The sequence below is a fragment of the Choloepus didactylus genome, chromosome 5, assembly GCF_015220235.1.
Source record: "Choloepus didactylus isolate mChoDid1 chromosome 5, mChoDid1.pri, whole genome shotgun sequence".
Lineage (NCBI taxonomy): Eukaryota > Metazoa > Chordata > Mammalia > Pilosa > Megalonychidae > Choloepus > Choloepus didactylus.
In genome coordinates this window covers 5625191-5648443 of record NC_051311.1, presented here as the reverse complement: position 1 = coordinate 5648443, position 23253 = coordinate 5625191, and the positions used below count along the sequence as shown (strand labels likewise).

Here is a 23253-nt window from a genome sequence, read left to right as displayed (position 1 = left end):
CAATCCAACAAGAACATATAACAATTATGAACCTACATGCACCTAACAACAGAGTGGAAAAAAACAAAATAGCATGAAGCCAAAAAGAAGAAGGAAAATAAAAAGTGACTTGGTAATTTTTAAAGTCTGACTAAACAGTGATTGGATCAAGAAGAAAAAGTATACATTAACTGAGGATTACTGAGAAAATGTCCCAACCAAAAAAACACATCCAAATAAAATGTCAAATGTGTGGATAAAGCTATAATCAGAGGCAAATTGACAGCCTGAAAAGTTTTCAGTTTTTAAAGAAAGAAAAAAAATAATACTTTGATGTAATTTTTTCAACAAAAGAAACAATGCGTTAGTCTTATCAAAAGCATTCTGGGAGAATGGGAATGTTCTCATATTGATTGTGGTGGTGAATGTTTAACCATGTGATTATGGGGACCCAGGGCCCGGGCCCCCTCCCTTCCACAGTGATGTCACATAACTGCCTACTTGGCTGGGACAAAAAAAAAAAAAGAAAAAAGTCATCAGACCTCCCCAGGAGAGGAAAAAAATGTATTGTTAACAAAGCATTGAAACTCCCTTTCCCTGGTTGCCGCTGCTAACAAATCTCCACACCCTTGTGTCACAAGACAGGGCCGAAACTCTGTTCTCACACCCTCCTTGTCCTAACCCTTATAAACTACCCCCTGACACCCCTGCTTTTGCACAGCACTAACTTCCATCTTTCCCAGCCCAGTGCCACCATGGAACAAATCATCTCCTGTACGTTAAGTCCCATTAAACTCATGCATGACTCCGTACCTGGTGTGTTCTTCAGTTCTAGGGCTAAGCTGGGTTGTAACAGTGATTATACCAGGAGCCACTGATTATACACTTAGAGGGGATTGTGTGTGTGTGAATAAAACTGTTGAAAGGAAAAGGAAAAGGAAAAGAAAAAGAGAAAGGAAAAGGAAAAGGAAAATCAAACCCCAAACCAAATTATTCCATACCATCTCGTTAGTTCTTTTGGTGAACTTCTGTCAGTGCTGATGGCCCATCAAAGACTTCTGGAAAAGTTTTCCAGATACCAGAAATAGCATTTCTTAAGGCACCTTTTACCTTGGTTTACACCAAATGATTCTGTAAATGTCCACAAGGTCACACCTTGAGACTCAGAATGAGTTTGTTCAACTTCAAATGAGTAACTTATTCCCTCACCTAGTGCCCATGGCAATGTGGCTAGTTAACCAGCACGTATCCTTGAGGAAGTGGGATCATACTGATTTCATGCCATGATGTTGTCAAGAGGTAAAGCACAAAGGTTAAGAGCAGGAGCTTGGGGGGCAGTCTGAGTTACCAGGCCATACCTGTTACCAGTTATATGACGTTGGACAAATTACTTAACCTCTCTGTGCCTCATCCATAATACCAATAAAAAAGGAATAATAGTGACATCTTTAAAAAAAAAAAAAAAAAAGGAAAAAAGAACTCTGGGGCCAAATTCCACTACTACCTAAGCTAGAAAGCTAGAAAGAGCATTACTCCAAAACTAACAAGAAAAGTTTACCTGAAGTACAAAATCGCAACTTGTCTTCAAACTCTCAAAGATCTGGGGTCACAGGGCAACCAAGCAGCCTGACATCCTGAAAGAGACGCACTCACCTCTGTACCTCCACAAGTAGCCGCAAGAACGTACAGACTATCCACCAATGGCACAACAGAGGACGAAGACAAAGCCCCTATATAGGCAGCAAAGAAGAAAGCAAGCTGGAATTTTAACAGATCTCTAAAGGCATAAAACCACTGAGGACTACAACAGGAGTCCACACTTGCTCACAGACTCCTTTCCACGAACCTTCATAAGGAGCTCATGGGAAAGATCAAACATGGTGAGACAAACTGGAAAAAACCTCCGTTGGTGGTACAGGGGTGAAGGGGGGATCAGGTACTCCTGAGGGAAAACCAGACCATTCTGTCAAAGGCCTTAGGCCTCCAGGGACTGGCCACAAACCCCGGTAAGACGCAGGTCAACAACCATGTTGGTTAGAGGTGGGACTTGAGGAAGGGCCAGAGAGATCCGGGAGCCCAGGACGGTTAAGGATACCACCGGATGTCTTCCGGAGCTGGGGGGAGGTACAAAACAGAGTCTGCCATTGGGAGGAGAGAAAAGAAAGCCGCAGTGCTGAGGACCAGACATACAGAGCCTGCCAAAGACCCTGAGGCTGGATCAAAGTGAAAGAGAAAGCCCCAAGCCCTTACCATCTATTAAAAATAATGCTGGGGGAGGGGCAAGAGACCAATAAAGGGAGAAGCAGAAAGGCACATCCCTCTGTGGCACAGGTAAACAGGTACAGCGAAAAGCTGAGGGTGGATAAAAACTATGCCAAAACCTAACCTTCCAGCCCCCACCCTAAGCACAGGCACCACAGAGAGGGGACTCTGAAAGCTGGGAGGCACCAAAGGCAATCAGAGCGACAACAAAACCCAATCCCAGCTCAACTCCTGACTAAAGTGACTCACTCCCCCACACTAACTGCCGAAAAAGAGGCATGCCCGTTTCCAGGAGCCACTCACGGTACTTCAGTCTAGCGTGTGCAACCATCTCGGTTAGCCCAGGGCTGTCCCAGTTTTAAAACTGGAAGTCCCATGTCTCTGGAAACCCCTTGGTCCCATAAAAACAAGGACAGCTGGTTACCCTACTCAGTATCTCCTGTTCTACTTAACCAAAAATAATGAGGCACATCCTAAAAGAATTCCATTGTCAGACGACAAAACATTCAACCAAACCATGAGTAATCTGTTAAAGGTAGACAACATGCATCAAAACACAGGCAATTCACAAGAGAAATACACTCTACTGACCTAGCAAGTAATCAAAAATTAAAATAAACGGATATCACATTTTGATTATCAAACGCTTTTTTAAAAACTCAGTGTAGGCTCAATGTACACAAGGTATGATAAAATGGCATTTCATTAGGCCACTATCTAAATTTGGGAAATAAGGTGGTATTATCAGAGCTACAGTAATTCTAACTCTAGATAATCTAGCCAGAGGAAATAATTGAAACACAGAAAAAAAGGCTTGAAGCAAGATTTTTGTCATGCATTTATTTATAATAGTAAAATACCCGTATGAAACCTCAACTTCCAGTAACATAGAATGGTTAAGGAAATTGTAAAACAGTAATAGACGAATTTTAATCATTCAAAATTATGTATTATCATTAAAGACTCAGAGTATGTACATATTTGTACATATGTGTACATACGTGTATCAAAAAGCAGACCTCTTAACAGCTGTTCAAATATGACATTTATGGGACCCAAAGCTAAAGAAGACACACTTCAGAGAATCTGGACAGAGAATCTGGACAGCCCAGCCTCTTCCTCAGAAACTGCCTCTAGGCTCAGTTTCTAAAGCTGGAACGAAAGTGCCTGGGCACCCAGGTTTTTCTTCGAAGCCCAGATGACCAGACCAGGGTTGCTCTGTTGGAAATTTAGAACTAAGACACCGAGTCAGTTACCTGTAGGGAATTTGGCTAAAATGGAGAGCAGAATGAGCATTTACAGGGAACTAAACGAATAAACAGGAACAGACTATACAGAGGAGAGAAAGGGGACCAGAGGACACTTGTCAAAGACGGAAAGTCTCTATTTCTAGGTCCATTCCTTGGCAGCTGTGAGAAGCCCATCTCCTTCTTTTAACCATCTCCATCTGTACTTTAGCTAGTTTTAGTCAATTTAAATTTCTAACTACAGCAGTCTTTGATCTTAAATGTAAACAAGTTGTAATATTGTTTCTACAGAAAAACTAAACTTGTCAAATTTGATTTACCTTGCTTTTGCTTTTTTTTTTTACTTTTTATTTTGAAATAATTTCAAATTCCTATAACAAATGCAAAAATAATATAATCCCCATAAAGAGAACATAGCTCCTGCCCCAGATATCCAGATCCACCATTAAACATTGGGCCACATTTGACATGTCATTCCATCTTACTGTCTGTTCCTCCATCTATCAATCTATTTTTCTAAGCATTTAACAGCAGGCTGTATACATCATGCTCCTAGAACACATTATACTGCCATGTACATTTCCTAAGAACGAGGATATTCACTACATAACCACCTTATGCACAGTTATCAAGAGTAAGAAATTTAACATTGATAACAAGCTTACAGTCTATATTCCAAATTTTTTCCTGTCCCAATAATCTGACTTGCCTAATTTTGATATCATGTTGCCCAGCAACTTAATCTCCCCTTTAAATGTTTTTATGAAATTTTACCCTCTAAGAGTTACACTTAGCAGATTATATTATGTACTGACCTATCATCTAGGAATATCCAAGAAGCCAAATGAACACGAAAAAAACTGATTCTGGCAATTTGTATGTTGGTGGATTATGGCATTTTAATCCCATGAACAATTATAAGTAACTAGTGCATATTTCCATTTCCAGAAGTTTAGATTGGAATGTTCCCTTTGGAACTAAAAGGAACAGAGAAGGAAATTATATTGCCTTTAGTAAACCCTGTTTACTAAAGAGAAAGCTTCAGAACTATAAAGAGAAAGAAGGCAACTAGAAATGAAGTTGCACTCAGAAGCACAAAACGCATAAAGAAAAAATACAATGAAAAGAATTTACTATTCCCTGAGGAAAAGAGAAACAATACAGAGGACAACAGAATGTGTGCACGTGGCAGTGGGGGGAGGAGGGGGGCACAAAGGGGCAGAGAGAGAAGTCAAAAAGAGAGGCTCAAAATGAGAATAAGGGGAGTACCAAAAAGGGCAAAAGCATTTTTGAAGAGATATAACTGCAAGACTTGTTTCAAACTACCAACTATAAAATGCAACATTATCTTAAAATATAATTGTTCTGGCAGGTTCTATGAAACTTTTATTGAAAGTAATCACTGATATTTTCTTCTTTCTTTCGTGTGTGTGTGTGTGTGTGTGTGTGTGTATAAAATAGGTTTTTCCAAATGATTCTATTCTCCAGAAAAGAAAAAGGCATTTAAATGCTTATCTGAGTAATTAATATAAAGTGTCATGCAAAACCAGAGATTCAGAGATTTATCAGACATATACAAGGAAAATATTCAATGCTTTGGTAGGAATATGACGTTTTATACCTGCACCTGCTGCCTTAGTTTGTCTTACTCTGTCTGGAATTACCACTTGATCCTTTTCTCAACAGGTCAACTTCCTACTTACTCTACAAAGACTGACCATTTCTTTCTGACACTTTATTCAATTCCTTAGGCACCAGTCATCTCTCCTTCCAATATGTTCCACAACACTCCATTCAGTCTGTTATTCTATAGCATTGTTTTCATAAATTGCAATTATTTCTTTACTTGACTATCTACTAAAATGAGAGTACTGACAGAGACAAACCCTATATTTGATGTATCTCCGAATTCCTGGGAAGTAGCACAATGCATGATACGAAGTAGGTCCAGTTAATTAATAAATCAATAAATGTGTCCAACAGTATCCTTTACTGCCATCCATTAAGGACTATCTTTAAAAACTCAACAATTCATTTCATTTCAGAATTACATGCCCCGCATTAGCCGTATGAATATATACGAGCAATATTTCTATTAGCTTTTTAAAGTGATACATTCTAACATTAACTACATAACAATTCATCAACAATAACAAAATCCGAGAAACACATATAGCAACCATATGTAAGAAAAACTATAAAAAATAAAGGACAAAAAGGAAAGAAGAAACAAACTTGATGAATGAGAGACCATGTTTCTAGAAGAAAAAACTCAATGTTGCAAAAAGATCAACTCTACCCCAAATAAGATTTAGTTGTACTGCATAAATTCCATTTTTGTTGGTCCTAATGTTCATCCGGAAAAATAAATACACGACAATATTCTACCATGTACTAAAATGTGTATAAAGCCAAAATAATCTAAAATAATATGGTACTAGGACAAGAAAAGACAAGCATATCAATGAAACAGAAACAAAGCCCAGAAACATACTCAGGTATACTCAAGAATTTAGTAATGATTCAAATGGTATTTCAAATCACTGTGGGACTTATAAAAAAATAGTATTGAAAAAAATGACTAACCAAGTGGGAGAGAAAAATTAAACCGTTATATCTGGTCATATTCTAGAATTAATTCGAAGTGAATAAGAGATTTATACCTAAATAATTAATTTTTCCTCCCACCCACCACCTCCCCTCCCAACTTTTTGAATAGTCTGCTCTTATGAGCACTGGGTACACCAAGCAAAGTAACTGTCCATGCTGGGGAGGCGGCACTCTAATGCAAATGTCAGGCTGGACTCCCAAGTGTCTGATGTGGCTTTCTTGTCTTTAGCTTTGAAGCATTCCTGAGTCTGGAACGTACCTCTTATCCCCATATCTCAGACCCAACCCATGACTACATCTGAATCCTTTTCTGATTTGTTTTAGTCTCCTGCTCTCAGGGGGAACTGAGCAGTCCTTTCATATGTCCCCAGTGTTTCATGTCTCTCTGCCCCTTCTCCTTAGTGAGTAAGCTCTTTAAAGGCTGGGATAGTATCTTATTAATCTCTGTACCTCCAGCATCTGGCCCAATAGCAGAAACTCAATGAATGGATGAATGAATGAACAAAAGAAAATGAAGAAAGAGCTAAATGGCAAGATTTGTAGCACCGATTCCTCACATATACAACCATCTGGTGTGGTTTAAACAATAAACATTCATCGTCTCATGGTTTCATTAGCTAGAAGTCCAAAATAAAAGTGTCTGTGAGATTACGCTTTTTTCCAAGAGTCTGTGGCATTCTGGTACTGGCTGCCGGCAATCCTTGGGGTTCCTTGGCTTGCATCTCTGCCTCTCATCACATGACGTCCTCTCCTTTGTCACTTCTTTGGCTTCTGGGTCCTCTTCATAAGGCCTCCAGTTTCTGGATCAAGATCCAATTCATTCAGTTGGGCCTCACCATAACTAAAAAAATATCTTTAAGAGGTCCTGCTTACAATGGGTTCACACCAACAGGGCATGAGACTAAGAACATGACTAAATTGAGGCACATAATTCATTCTACCAGAAACTGTAACTGGATTAAAGTCCAGTCTTGCTTCCTCTTGGGGCTTCCCTCCTTTAAGGAAAGGCAAGTTACATTATTTTCTAGCATCCTCTGGATGATGAGCTTCAAACCTGTATGTTTCAAAATTTTAAGTTTGAGATTTTGAGACAGAAACTTAGAGTGTGTCTGTACATGTATTCTAGACTCATTTTGTATCTTTTGTTTAAAAGATACATTTAAAGAAACTTTATCATCAAAAAGAAATCTGTCTAAGTGTGATTGTGAAAACCTTGTGGATCGCACTCCCTTTATCCAGTGTATGGATGGATGAGTAGAAAAATGGGGACAAAAACTAAATGAAAAATAGGGTGGGATGGGGGGTATGATTTGGGTGTTCTTTTTGATTTTTATTTTTTATTCTTATTCTGATTCTTTCTGGTATAAGGAAAATGTTCAAAAATAGATTAGGGTGTAATGAATGTACAGCTACGTAATGGTACTGTGAACAGCTGATTGTACACCATGGATGATTGTATGGTATGTGAATATATCTCAATAAAACTGAATTAAAAAAAAAAAAATGTCAGGCTGGAGCAGTGTTGGCTCAACCACGGAGCTGGGAGGGGGCAGTGGTGGGCTGAAGCTGGGTGTCAAATCCCCACAAGAGTGAAACAGACATCCAGGCAGGAAGCAACAGCAACCCAAAGTGGGGGTGAAGCCTGAACAAGGTAAGGATGGCATCTGCACTGGCGAGTGGCAGCAACAGGATCTCCTGTTACATATGGGAGGGAGGGACAAAATAAGTAAACTGAGGATAATGGGAGTCACGATTTCTTACTGTCTGAGATGAGAGTCATAAATACAGAAAGGGTAAAACTAGAATGCACCCTGTGTTGTTGGATAAGATTTGGAGCAATCACTGTGAGTTTATGGTTTCCAATATGGATGGTAGACGGCCAGATACACAGAAACAAGGGTGGGTGGGTGGGTGTGCGTGTGTGTGTGTGCGCGTGCATGTGTATCCATACAGATAGATACACAAAACAATTAAGATCCAAGTGTGAGTATGTCTCTCTCTGTATCTATATACTCACATATATAATGAACATACCTAGTGCCCAGCTGGGTTTCTAAGTATCATTCTCCAATAAAAGGAACCAGGGCTCCTTGAAAAAATGTTGATTCCAGGGCCCAGGCAGGAAATGTACAGGATAAGGAACATACAGTTGTGTCTGAAGGAAGCAACTGCTCCGAGAATGATGTTGCACAGAAGACAAGCTTAAAAGGGTCCCACCAGCCAAAACTGAGACAATCTGAGAATCAAGATAAAGGACAGTAATGGAATGTGGCCCATAAAAATAAAAGTAATACATAAGCCTATGCAAATATAAATAACTGGGGAGTGGAGAAAGCTTTTCCACTACAGTAGAATGCCAGCTGATGAATTTTAAAAATGATGGAATTAGAAAACCACCATTTGCCATTAATCATACTAATAAATTAATTCAGCCAAGAAACATCAACAGATGTTATAACCAATGCATAGATAGGAAGTACTTTCCCACAAAGTGTTTTTAACTACAAAGAGGAAAACAGATTAACCTCACTGTGGAGAAACTTGAGAGACACCACCAAACAAGGGCTCAAGGAGGCATCACGAGCCCCGTGGGGGTCCAATGAGGGGAACTCACGCACCCATTTTAGGGTTCAATGAGGACACAACATCATCTCTGTGCTAGTCCTGCCCAAAACATGTAATCTGAATTTCATCAAGAGGAAGCATCAGACAAGTCTGAATGAGAGACATTCTACCAATTAACTGGCCTGTGGCTGCACAAGTATCAAAGTTTTGAAAGTCAAGGAAAGACTGAATAACTACTACTCTAGTTAAAGGATACTAAAAACACATAAATACAATTTTGTGACCTTTTTGCTATGAAGGACATTACTGGGAAAATTAGAAACAGGAATGAGGTCTGCGAATTAGATGGCAATAATGTGCCAATGCTACTTCTTGATGCTGGTGGCTGGGTTCCAGCTAAGTAGAACGGCACACTTAAGTATTCGGGGGTGACAGCATTATGTCAGCAAAATTACTCTCAAATGGTTTAAAGCAGGAAGAGCTCTTTGTACTATCCCTATTAACTTTTCTGTAAGTTAGAAATTACTTCAAAATTAAAAGGAAAAACAAGTATTTAAAAAAATTAACTTTGAAAGTACTAAAAAAAGTGTATGTATTAGGATAGAGATTTTTCTGTGGATGGCATCAAAGGCAGAAACAGGAAAGATAAAGAGCAGCTGTGTAAAGTACGTAACAACTCAAACTTCTATACTAGAGAACATTAACTGCCAGAATACCAACAACAATGAAAACCTGAGAGAGATGAAGAAAGTTTAAACGCACATTTTAAATTGTAGGGTAAAAACGTATACAGCAACCGTATAAAACCAAAGAATAGTATTGTTACTATCAAAAACGGTAAGAAAAAGAATAACATAAAAATACGAAAAAAGACAAAGGGAAATGCAAAGTCAATTAACAAACCTAAATAACCTTTAAAAAAATTTTACATTTCACCTTACCAACATTCCCAAAAAGCATTCCAACACTGTAATATTTATCACTAAAAAGAATAGCAAGGATTCTTTTAACAGAAGCACACAGTGTGCCTGCAGGCCATGAATGATGAGCAATCATAGTTATTAATATAATATAAATTGGAAACTGCATTCTAGAGGATAACTGCATACTATAAATTTACTGAAGCTTTCAAAGAAAGCTTTTCAAAGGATCCTTTACATAGAAATTCTACTGTCAGTTGGTCCTATGGAAATAATCAGACAAATCTGTAACAGGGTATGTGCTACATGGCAGACACCAAGTTAGGCTCTTCAACAATAAGGGGATACTTAATTAAGTTACAATGTAATGATACTAATAATACAACATATCCAGTAGAAATAACGGCAACAACAGCAAAATGAAGTTCCGGGTTCATAAGTTTTAAACACAGACAAAACAGAATAAGCAATATGATCCAAAAAACTTTAAATGTATATATTTATAAGCAAAAATGCACAGAAAAAAAATCCAGAAGGGTTATAATGGTAAGATTTAAAATTACTTTTGTCTTATATTGTCCTATTTCTTTTTCTGTATTTTCAACTTTTAAAAATAAGTATTAATTTACACAATCAGAAAGTTTTTAAATACAAAAATATGTGAAAACTTAAAATTGGCTGCAGTAGTGTTAATAGCTAGAAATAAATACCTGCAACTATCAAAATGCAATACAGTAGGCTTGATTCTTGAAGACAACTGTATAGCAATGTAGCTTACAAGGGGTGACAGTGTGACTGTGAAAACCTTGTGGATCACATTCCCTTTATCCAGTGTATGGGTGGATGAGTAGAAAAATGGAGACAAAAAAAATTAAATGAAAAATAGGGTGGGGAGAGGGTGATTTGGGTGTTCTTTTTTACTTTTATTTTTTATTCCTAATTTTACTTTTTCTGCTACAATGAAAATGTTCAAAAAAATAAACTGGGGTGATGAATGCACAACTACATGATGGTATTCTGAACAAATGACTGTACACCTTGGATGACTGTATGGTATGTGAATATATCTCAATAAAACAGAATTTTTTAAAAATTGGCTGCAGTGACACTTTTGTCCAAATGAAATAAATCAACACTAAATCTCAAGTTAAATGGTAAAACTATATTTTAAAGACATTGGATAAAACGGAAAAATCTTCCACATACCAAAAAGTATGAAACTATAATATATATCTATTAAATCAACACAAAGATACAGTGAAAAAAATGCATAAACTAAAAGAAATTTAAAGCCAACAATAAAAATGTCTTGTGATAGAAAATATTACTAAATTTTTAAAAATTTTTTCAAAAAAGAATGTACATTTTCATAAATATTATACCAAACACTCATTAATTCAAATTTAAGAAAACCTTGATACTTGAAAGAGAAACAAATGTCCATAGTTTTTAAAGGACAAATCTATAAGGATTAAAATGTCCTATAAATGTCAGAATACTGAATACCTAGATAAGTATAAATGGTAATAGAGGCTTTTTGTTTTGTACTCTTGTGACCTTAGTAACATAATATTTACCAAATGTAGCTTAATTTAGTAATTACATTGTTTTCCAAATCTCTAAATTCATTTTTAATGCAGGACTATAATAAAGAAATACAAAGAAAAATTCCTTTAAACTTCCCAGTTTTAAAACAAAAAAAATTATATTCAAATAGCAGTAAAATAATATCCACTGTACCTTATTATAACGATCATGTGGAACAGACTGTAAAACAATTGGTTCCATTGTAGAAACATTGGCAAACTGTACCTCTGGAATATACAGGGCACAAACCACATGAGCCCAACCTGAAAGGAAATAAATAAAAATGTCATTTAATTTTCAATAAAGCTTTTTCAAAGAGAAAACAAAAGTAGATCCCTAAAACACATATTTAAGCAAATGCACAACAAAGAAATTAACAAATTCTCATTTCTGACTGACTTCCACTGCTTAAGAGGAGTCAAAGAACTACTGAAACTGCACGCTGCAGTCATTTCTCCATTTTTATGGACAGCAGTATAAATAAAGGGAAACATTTTTAAGCCTGAATGCTGGGACTCACACCACGTGGAGCAGGAGACGAAATACTGTGGCCTAAAATGACTTTTGAAAGTCACTATACAATTAGTTTTATATACTTTAATACTTAAGGTAAATGTTTTAATACTTTAACCTTAATATTTCAAATACCATTATTAAATTTTAATTTCTATGTTACTGTTAATGTTCTTTATTTTACTATTTTCATTTTTTCTCCTACAACACGTTCACAATTATTACATTTGAACCTTTCTCTTAATTTTTAAAATGTGACTGAAGGGGTATCCAAGAGCAGCTGTGCGAGTGGAGAATTACTGGGCCCAAGCTGGAAAAGGATGGAAGTCCAAGACGGTGAGCGCAGCTCTGGCCACTTGTGCCCTGGGGACATTTGCCAACTCAGAGGATGCAGCTGAGAGGTCAGAGGTGCTCCTCACAGACTCGGGGACAGGAGGCCACGGACAATGAGAGAAGAGAGGAATGAGCAAGTATCCCCCTCCCCAGCTACAATGGGAAGGGCTGCAAGCCAGGAGTAAGAATGACCCGAAACTACACAGGCGGCTGGAATCTGAGCCTCTCAAACTCAGAAGTTTGAAACCCTAGGCACCACATGGAAGCAAACGTAAATTCTTTCTGAAGAAAAACAATATCATCTTCTGCCACAAATAATTTCTATAATTTGGTAATTTTTCCAGCACAATAAAAAATACCAAGCACATCAAAGACAAGAAAATGTGAATGAAAATGATCGGAAAAAAAAAATCAAAACAGATTTTTATTTGGGGCTTATCAGACTTGAACATTAAAATAACAATGCTTATCAATTTCAAATACACACAAGATAACTGAAAATGTATGCAAAGAAACAAAATATCAAAACACCAATTTCAGAACTAAAACAAAGAAACTAAGAAAAATAATAGATGGAATTAAGAATGGTTTAGACACAGATGAAAGCAGAATTAGTGAGCAACACAATAGGCCAGAAGAAAATATCCAGAATGTAGCACAAAGACACAAAAGATTAAACAGAAAAAGCAGGCAGGAGACCTGAAGAACACAGTGAGCAGAGTAACTGCCGCCCAGTCTGACTCCCAGAGAAACAACAGAGGGAAGATGGCACAAAAGCAGTATTTGAAATGATAACTAACACCTTTCCAGAACTGAACAAAGACAGCAAACCATACATGGAAGAACCGCTGTAAACCCCAGGGGAAATAAAAATAAATCCAGACCAAGACACACCTCTAAAACTTCAGAGAGAGAGAGAGAGAGAGAGAGAGAGAGAGAGAGAGGGAGGGGCAAGTTACCTTCAAATGGACAACTGGAAAAATAGAGGGGAAAAAAAAAAACTTATTTAAACAGAATCCATTAAAGGGAACATCAAAGGATGTTCCTAGAGCAGTAGGGAAAATGATTGCCTAGGGAATCTCAGAGATAAAGAAAAACAATAAAGAGTGATAAATACATCGGTAACTTTCAGTTACTATTGACTATACAGTATAAAACAACAATAATGCCTCCATTCATTTAAAAGACACCACATTAAGAATAAAATTACATTGTAACTCAAATTCTTTAAAATACATATGACTGCTTATAACAAAATAAAAAACACTATTGGTTAGGATTTCCAGTATATGTAGACTTAACTAACACATGAAAACTAAAACATAAAGATCAGGGATAAAGTGTTAGCAGTAAAAGAGGTCCATATGCCTGCAAAGTTTCTACATTTTTTGTGACCTGGTACACATAGTAAACCGACCTTACTGGTTTGAAAATTATAACCCCAAGGATAAATATATATATATATTTGAACCTATATAAAGAGCTAGGCCAAAAAGCCAACAGAGAGACCTATGACGAGAGAATGAATCGATAATTTAAAAATCACCCAACAAAGAAAAGTCCAGAACCAGATGGCATCATTAGTCAATTCTACCAACATCAAAAGAACTAATACTAATCCTGCTAAATCTCTTCCAAAAAACTGATGTGGATGGAACACTTATTAACCCATTCGATGAGGCTAACATGACCCTAATACCAAAACCAGATAAAGGTATCACAAGAAAAGAAAATTACAGACTCAGCAGTGTCTCAAATGTCTGAAAGTGTTCCCTCTCTAAGATCAGGAATAAGACAAAGATGTCCATGTTCACTACTGTGATTCAACATCATACTACAAGTTTTAGCCAGAAAATTAGGCAAGGATAAAAAATAAAGGGCATCTAATTGGAAAGGAGGAATTAAAACTATGCCTATTAGCAGATGACATGGTCATATATAAAGTAAACCCTAAGAAATCCACAAAAAAACTACAAGCCCTAATAACAAATCCAGCGAAGTTGAAGGATAGAAGATCGACACACAATAATCAACTGCATTTCTATACACCAACAATGAAACTCTCCATGTACAATAACAACCAAAAGAATAAAATACCTACAAGTAAATTTAACCAAGCAGACTTCAATCTTACACAGTGAAAACTATAAAACACGCTGAAAGAAATTAAAGACAGCTTAATAAATGGAAAGACATCCCATGCTCTTGGATTTGAAGACATAATAATTGAGATGGCATATTAGATAAAGCTATCTCAAGATTCAATGCAATCCTTAAAATTCAGACATCCTTTCCAGCAAAAAAGGAAAAGGTAATTCTCAAATTCATATGAAATTGCAAGGAACCCAAATTAGCCAAAACAATTTTGAAAAGAAAAACAAAAACATTGCAGGACAACACTTAATTCAAAACTTAATACAGAGGGAGATCCAAGATGCTTGATCAGGAGAGACAGAGCAAAATTCTCTCTGAAAAAACACTAGATACAGGACAAAAAGCTCTCCAGAACAGCAGTTCCAGGGTGCCACCAGCTGGGCAGGGACTTCTACACCCATAGGGAGTGTGTACTTGGAGAAACCGAAAAACTGCATTCAAGACAGCTGGGTGTTCAGCCTGGAACACCACCAGGGAATGGGCAGCTGCAGCGGGTGGACAGAGCAGTGAGGAGTAGCCTTCCATGCCTGGGTACCCTCTTCACTACCTGGTGTGAGTGACAACCCTTCAGACCCGTGGCCAAGAGCTCCCACGTCAGGGACTGGAGGTTGGAGCAAGCAGACAAGAACAGAAAGGGCAGCTTTCCATGCCCCGTGCAGCCATCACTGCAGCTGGCTGGGAGACAACCTTTTACAGCCTTGTGGCCAAGAGTTTCTATAAGGGAATTCGGGATTCGGTGGGTTTGTGATGGCATCCACACTTCTGCCACAGAAGCCACTGGTGTGCACAGCCTAGAGGCAGGGGTGCTGCATGGAAGGGTCAGGAGCCCTCCCCCAATCCCAGGGACTCATGCAGCCCCAGAGTACTCTACCCACAGCCGTAGGAATGGCCGGGACCACTGTGTCCTAGAGTGGAACCCCTGCCAAACTGCACAGGGCACGCCCCCCACCCATAGGAATGGCAGTCCCCAGTACACATGGAAAACTGGTGCACTGACTGGACCTCCACATGGTTTGGGCTCCCACTCAGTGCAGAGAAGAAGTTGGAGAGAACTGACTTGAGGGTAAGAGGTGGCTCAGGAGTGCCATCTGCTGGTAGGAGAGGGAAAGTGCTCCCCACCAAGCTGTAGCTCTGACAAATTACAGATAAATGTTCAAATAATCCTGCATATCCTAAAAGAACTCTATCAAGATAAACAAACACCAAGAGGCCAAAAACAACAGAAAATTATAAAGCATATGAAGAAACCAGAAGATATGGATAACCCAAAGGTCCAAATTAAAAAGCCAAAGGAGATACACAACTTGGAGAAATTAATCAACGAAGTAATCACAAACACCAATACCATGGCTCAGGATATAAAAAGGACATCAAAAAGATCCTAGAATAGCATGAAGAAGAATTTGCAAGAGTAAATTAAAAATAGGGGATCTTTATGGAAATAAAAGAAACTGTTGATCAAATTAAAGAGACTCGATACACATAGCACCAAATTAGAGGAAGCAGAGGAATGAATAAGTGAACTTGAAGAAAGTAGGTTGGAAAATGAAAGCACAAGAGAATGAATGGGGAAAAAAATAAAAGAATTTGAAATGGATCTCAGGGATATGATGGACAACATGAAGTGCGCAGATATAAGTCATTGGTGCTCCAGAAGGGGAAGAAAAGAGTAAACGTCTAGGAAGAGTATTCAAAGACATTGTTGGGGAGAACTTCCCAACCCTTCTAAACTACATATGCAAATTACAAATGCCCAACGAACTCCAAACAGAATAAATCCAAATAAACCCACTCTGAGATATATTCTGATCAGATTGTCAAATGCTGAGGAGAAGGAGCAAGTTCTGAAAGCAGCAAGAGAGAAGCAATTCACCACTTACAAAGGAAACAGCATAAGACTAACCAGTGACTACTCAGCAGCCACCATGGAGGCGAGAAGACAGTGGTATGACATACTGAAAATTATGAAAGAGAAAAATTGCCAACCAAGAATTTTTCATCCAGCAAAGCTCTCCTTCAAATTTGAGGGAGGGCTTAAAATCTTCACAGACAAACAAATGCTGAGAGAATTTGCTAGCAAGAGACCTCTCCTACAAGAAATACTAAAGGGAGCCCTACCAGCAGAGAAAAAAAGAAAGGAGAGAGAGGTCTGGAGAAGGGCTCAGAATTAAAGAGTTTTAGTAATGGTACATTAAAGGAAATAAAGGGGGGGGGATATATCTGACAAATAAAAACCAAAGGATAGGATGACTGATTCAACAACTGCCTTCACAGTAATAACATGGAATGTGAATGGATTCAAGTCCCCAGTTAAAAGATACAGATTGGCAGAATGGATTAAAAAATATGAACCATCAATATGTTGCTCATAAGAGACTCATCTTACACCCAGAGACATAAAGAACTTGAAAGTGAACAGATGGAAAAAAATACTCCACACAAGCTACAGCCAAAAGAAAGCAGGAGCAGCAATATTAATCTCAGATAAAATAGACTTTAAATGCAAGGATGTTTTAAGAAACAAAGAAAGTCACTATATACTAATAAAAGGGACAAGTCAACAAGGAGAAATAACAATCATAAATGCCTATGCACCCAATCAACGTGCCCCAAAATACATGAGACAAACACTGGCAAAACTGAAGGAAGCAAGAGACGTTTCCACAATAATTATGGGAGACTTCAATATATAACTCTCTCCTACAGATAGATCAACCAGACAGAGGACCAATAAGGAAACTGAAAACCTAAACAATGTGATAAATGAATTTGACTTAATAGACATATATAGAGCATGACATCCCAAATCACCAGGATACACGTTCTTCTCTAGTACTCATGAACTTTCTCCAGAATAGATCATATGCTGGGCCATAAAACAAGCCTCAATAAATTTAAAATGACTGAAATTATTCAAAGCACATTCTCTGACCACAATGGAATACAACTAGAAGTCAGTAACCATCAAACATTTAGAACATTCATAAATATCTGGAGGTTAAACAACACACTCCTAAACAATCAGTGGGTCAAAGCATACACAAATATCTGGAGATTAAACAACACACTCCTAAACAATAAGTGGGTTAAAGTGTATGCTTTAAATGGGTCAACTGTATTAGGGTATGTGGTTAAACATGTAATTTTTTCAAAATTGAATAATAAAAAAACAAACAACCTAATTTTTTGAACAGGCAAAATATCTGAACACTTAACCAAAGAAGATAAATGGATAGCAAACGGTAAATGAAAAGATGCTCAAAATTATTAGACATTAGGGAAATGCAAATTAAAACCACAGCAAAATATCACTACATGCCTATTAAAATGACTTAAACTAAAAAACTGACCACCTCAGGAAATCAAGAGGGTGTAGAGAAACTGGAACTCTCGTACGCTCTTGGTAAGAATTAAAAGCACTTTAGAAAATGGGTTGGCAGCTTCTTAACAAATTAAACACATACTTTGCACTGAACCTAGCAATTTCACTCCTAGGTATTTACCCAAGAGAAGTGAAACCTACAGTCATATAAAGACACACAATCAAATGTTAACAGTAACTTAACTTAAACAGCTGGAAACTACAAACAACCCGACTGTCCATCAAGAGATAAATGGATAAACAAACGGTAATAGCCACACAAAGGAACAGTAATCAGCAATGAAAAGGAATGACCTACTGATATATGTAACTACAAGGATGAATCTCAAAATGTTTACATGGAGTGAGATAAGCCAAACTCAATACAGTGACAGAGAGCAAATCAGTGACTGCCTGTAACAGAGTGAGGAAGCAAGGAGGTGAGCAGCAAGAGAGAGTGCCAAGGAGTATGTGCAAGGTTCTGGGCAAGAGGGAAATGTCCACTGTCTTGATTGTGGACATACTTTCATGGATATGTTAATTTATTAAGACTTATCACATTGTATACTTAAAATATATGCAATTCATTGTATGCCGATCATTACAGACCTCAATAAAGCTGCTTAATTTTTTAAGAGAGAAAACATTTTGAAATAACAGACCTCAATCCCACCACATTTCAATTACATCAAATCTTAATTAGGCTTACATAGCTCAATTAAAATACAGAGCTTGAGAGGAACAAAATAGATTTTTATTAAAAATAAAGACTCTTACTTGAAAATGTTTCAAATAGGAAATATATGTTGTATAAATGCTGAAACAGTAAGAAAAAGAGTCTACTGTATGCTGCATATAAGAGACACTTTGCATAAATAAAAAGACACAGACAGGTTAAAAACAAAGTCAAATGTAGTAAGCTAGAAACGAAAGGACAAATATCATAAAACCTCAAAAATATAAACTTACTATAATGAGCAAATGCTGAGAATTGAATTCGAGAGCATAGGTTATCAGAGGATAGAATGTGGGCAGAGACTGGGCAATCGATGACGCAGGAGTTTGGAGTGTTCAACAAGGCTTGTTGTAAAGGTTCGTAGATTGTAAGCTCTTAAAGCAGTCACATCTATTTCTGAGTTTTGACTGTTACTTAAGAGATGTTTATTTGGTACAGAATTTATACTCTCTGTAGCACACTTTCTAATGTAACCTGTATGGTCAGTTTATTTAAACAACATGGTTGCATGGAACCTGGAATGGGGAATGAGATCTTGTTATTCGACACAGGCTAATATGATACCCTGATGCACCCCAGAGTACTCTGGACAGAAAATAGTGATGTTTTTGCAAAGTCCCCTTAAGGGACTGGGGAAAAAATAAGGAAATATTAAACTTCCTCACCTGGGGAATTCCTCATATTCCCGCAAGCATTAGGTAATCCAAATTTAGTAAGTCAAGCCCTTGATCTTGGGGCTTGCCCCTATGAAACTTATTTCTGCAAAAGGGAAGGTAAGCCTACTAAAAAATCACCCCCAGAGAACCTCTTTTGTTCCTCAGATGTCGCCTCTTTCTCTCAGCCAACTCTGTAATAAACTCATCACCCTCCCTCCCTACATGGGATGAGCCTGGCCCTGGCATCATGGCAGTGAGAAAGCCTTCTTGACCAAAAAGGGGGAAATAAATGAAACAAAACAAAGCTTCAGTGGCTGAGAGATTGCAAATACAGTCGAGAGGTCATTCCGGAGGTTATTCTAATTCATTATATAGATATTCCTTTTTAGTTCCTAGAGCATTAGAATAGCTAGAAGGAAATCCCTGAAACTGTTGAACTGTAACACAGCAGCCTTGATTCCTGATAATGACTGTATACCTATACAGCTTTTATTATGCAACCATGTGACTGACATTCCCCGTTTCCAGTTAATGGGCAGATGAGTAATAAAATAAAGACAAAGAGATAGATAGATAGATAGATAGATAGATAGATAGATAGATAGACAGACAGACAGACAGACAGATGTAAACAATGGGGGAGGGGTGTTATAGGATGTTTTGAGTGTTCTTTTTTTATTTTTGCTTTCTCATTTTTTTATTTTGGGGGAGTAATGAAAATGTTCTAAAATTAATGGTGGTAATGAATGCACAACTATATGATGACGCTATGACTGATTACATGCTTTGGATTGACTGTATTGTGTGTGAATATATCTCAGTAAAATTGCATTCTAAAAAAAGATTTAGGTCAGCATGGTGGATCCATAAGAAGCTAAGTACATGGGTGCCATAAGGTCCTGTAACCTCACTATGGGGTATGTACTTGGAAGATCTGAGAGCAGAGAAATGAATGGACATTTGCACACTGATGTTTATGGAGGCAGTATTCATGATTTGCAATGGGTGGAGGTGACCTAAGGGTACATCAACTGACAACACAAAGGTGAACTGAGCAACTATGAGGAGTGAAGCTGTGAGACATGCAACGAGGTGAATGGATCCTGTAGACAGCATTTTGAGTGAAGTATGCCAGAAATGAAATGATAAACATCATAATGCCTCACCAGCATGGACTAACTACAATGTGTAAACTCAGAACTGATCTTAGCACAGAGCTTATCAGGGGAACAATTATTGTAATGGTCTCTAGATTGTAGGCTCTTACGACAGTCACATCTATTCCTGAATTGTAATGGCTATCACCAAACTCTGAGAAGCTGATCCCTTTGTAGGTCTCTTGAACGCTGGGTATCTGTGTGACTCCTGAAACTCAGAGCTAGAGCTCGGAAGATACAAATGTCAGTATTAACGCATACAGCAACTGTTTAAAAAAAAAGCTGAAGACAGTAAAGCAAGGCTCCAAATAAATAGGTAAATGCTTAAAGTATATGAGTTGGTATGTTAGACAAGAATGATACGTGGGACTTCTCCTCTTTTGGACAATGTCCGCGCTCCCCACCTTGGAGCGTGTACTTTCGCATTAAACTTTTTGGCTGTACACACTGAACAGTTCTTTCTCTTCTATTTTCTATCGTTTTGTCTTTATGTTTTACTTTCTGGAATATATTTTTGACTATCCTGTAATATTATTTTAAATCTTAAAATCATTAAAATAAAAGAAAAATGGGGGGGAAAAAAAGCTGAAAAAGAGCCCAGACTTCAAGGAGAGATATGAATGAAGCAGATCTGGTTAAGACTAGGGCAAATCAGGCCGAAGTGTAAAGGTCGAAACTGTGTTTTAAAACTTCAACTTCCATGTGAGACCAAGGGAAGAGATGTTTACTTGGTGCAGGATCTCTATTTTCTAAACAATATAACTTATACAATCGGTTTGTTCAAACACCATAATTACACGGAACTTGAATAAGAAGTGAGATCTAGTAGCCTTGTATAGGTTAGTGTGAAATAGCAACACATCCCAAAATAATTTGGGCAGAGAATAAAAATATGATGCAGGGCCCCCCTGAAGAGCCAGGAGAAAATGCAGAAGTGTTGGACTTCCTAACCTGAATTGCTGCAGATGTTCTCACAAACATTGGGGACTGAGGGTTTGATGTGCCCGGCCCTCTATCATGGGACTTGCCCTTATAAAGCTTGTTACTGCAACGGAGAGGCTAAACCTGCTTATGATTGTGCCTAAGACTCTCCCCCTGAGTACCTCTTTGTTGCTCAGATGTGGCCCGCTCTCTCGCGCTCGCGCTCGCGCTCTCTCTCTCTCTCTCTCTCTCTCTCTCTCTCTCTCTCTCTCTCTCTCGCTAAGCCACCTCAGCAGGTGAACTCCCTGCCCTCCCCCCTATGTGGGACCTGACTCCAGGGGTGTAAATCTCCCTGGCAACGCAGGATGTGACTCCTGGGGATGAATCTGGACCCGGCAGCATGGGACTGAGAACATCTTCTTGACCAAAAGGGGGATGTGAAATGATACGAAGTAAAGCTTTAGTGGCTGAGAGATTTCAAATGGAGTAGAGAGGTCACTCTGGTGGACATTCTTACACACTATATAGATAACACTTTTTAGGTTTTAGTGTATTGGAATAGCTAGAAGTAAATACCTGAAACTATCAAACTGCAACCCAGTAGCCTTGACTCCTGAAGATGATTGTATAACAATTTAGCTTACAAGGGGTGACAGTGTGATTGCAAAAACCCTGTGGATCGCACTCCCTTTACCTAGTGTACGGGTGGATGGGTAGAAAACTGGGGACAAAAACTAAATGAAAATAGGGTAGGCGGGGGGGGGGGGCTGGGTGTTCTTTTTTACTTCTGTTTTTTATTCTTATTCTGATTCTGGTGTAAGGAAAATGTTCAAAAATAGATTGGGGTGATGAATACACAACTACATGATGGTACTGTGAACAGTTGCTTGTACACCAGGGATGATTGTATGGTATGTGATTATAGCTCAATAAAATCAAATTTAATTATAAAAATTTTTTTAAAAAAGATTTAAACAAACACAAAAAAACCCTATTTGGAAATTAAGAAATAAACTTCTAAATAACCATTGGATGAAGACAGAAATTACAGAGGAAAGCAGGAAATTGTTTTAACTTAATTACAATAAAAATCTCATCCAGCTTCAGGCATGAGCTAAAATTCTCTCTTTCTTCTTTAAAGAAGAAAGCATTTCTTCTTTTTTTAAAAGCATATATTAAAAAGGTTGCCAAATAATGGGTTACATTTCCATCTCAAAATTTCAGAATTGGAATAGCTAAACCCCCAAAAAGTTGAAGAAAAAACTAATAAACTTATTATAAAAAATTAATAATAATCTTCAAAGTCAAACTAAAAAAACTGGCTGCCTAGATTGATTTAGAAAAGAAAATACGGCACCAATAACATTGTCCATGTCATCGTAGACTCGGCAGGTATTACAAACACTAAGAAGACAGTGAGCAACTTTTTGCCAATAAATTTTAAAATTTATAGGAAACAAATGAATTTCAAATAAAGTAAATTTGCCAAAAATCAGTGTATGTACAGATGACTGTATAAAAAGAAAATCCAAACAAATCTACAGTTAGTAGACCAAATGAATTTAGGAAGAGTGCTATATATAAGGTCAATATAGAAAAATCATTTGAATTTCTATATACCAATAATAAACAAAACTTTTTTTAAAAAAATGTAAAGATACCACTCACAATAGCATAAAAAATATTGACTATCTAAGAAGAAAACTTTAAAAAGCTAAGGTACATGATTAAAACAGTGTAGTTTTAGTACAAGAAGAAAGAAATGAACCAATGGAAAAGAAAAGAAAGCCTACCTAGAAACAGACACATACACAAGTAAGGACATATTTGACTTATGACAATAAATGCTGCTAAAACAACTGAGTACTTCAAAACATGAAATCTGACTTCTATCTCACATCACGAATAAAAATCAATTACAGGTGGATTGTAAACCTTAAAATACATAATAAAAATGCTTTAAAAGATAATATAAAAGAATATCTTCATGACCCTGAGGTACGGAATGATTTCTTATGCAGTTTACAAAAAAATATCCATAATGTAAAAAACAGGACACCATTAAAATTAAAATGTTCCTGCTCATCAAAAGAAATTAAGACAGTGAAAAGGCACTCTACAGAAAGAGACAAAAGGTTCATATGTAGACCATATAAAGAATACATATAAATCAGTAAAAAAAATAGAACATCCCAATAGGGAAGGGCTCTTCAAAAGAGAAGAGAGCCACATGGTAACTAAATACATGAAAG

The 23253-nt window shown here is 37.4% G+C and overlaps 1 protein-coding gene across 1 annotated transcript in view; it reads right to left on the bottom strand.

The window, feature by feature from the left end:
- The window catches only part of MLLT10 (MLLT10 histone lysine methyltransferase DOT1L cofactor), a 290669-nt gene that overhangs the window by 113559 nt on the left and 153857 nt on the right, over positions 1 to 23253 (bottom strand). The window contains 1 exon segment of the mRNA XM_037837708.1: positions 11324 to 11433. Within this exon segment, the coding sequence (XP_037693636.1) occupies positions 11324 to 11433 (110 nt within the window).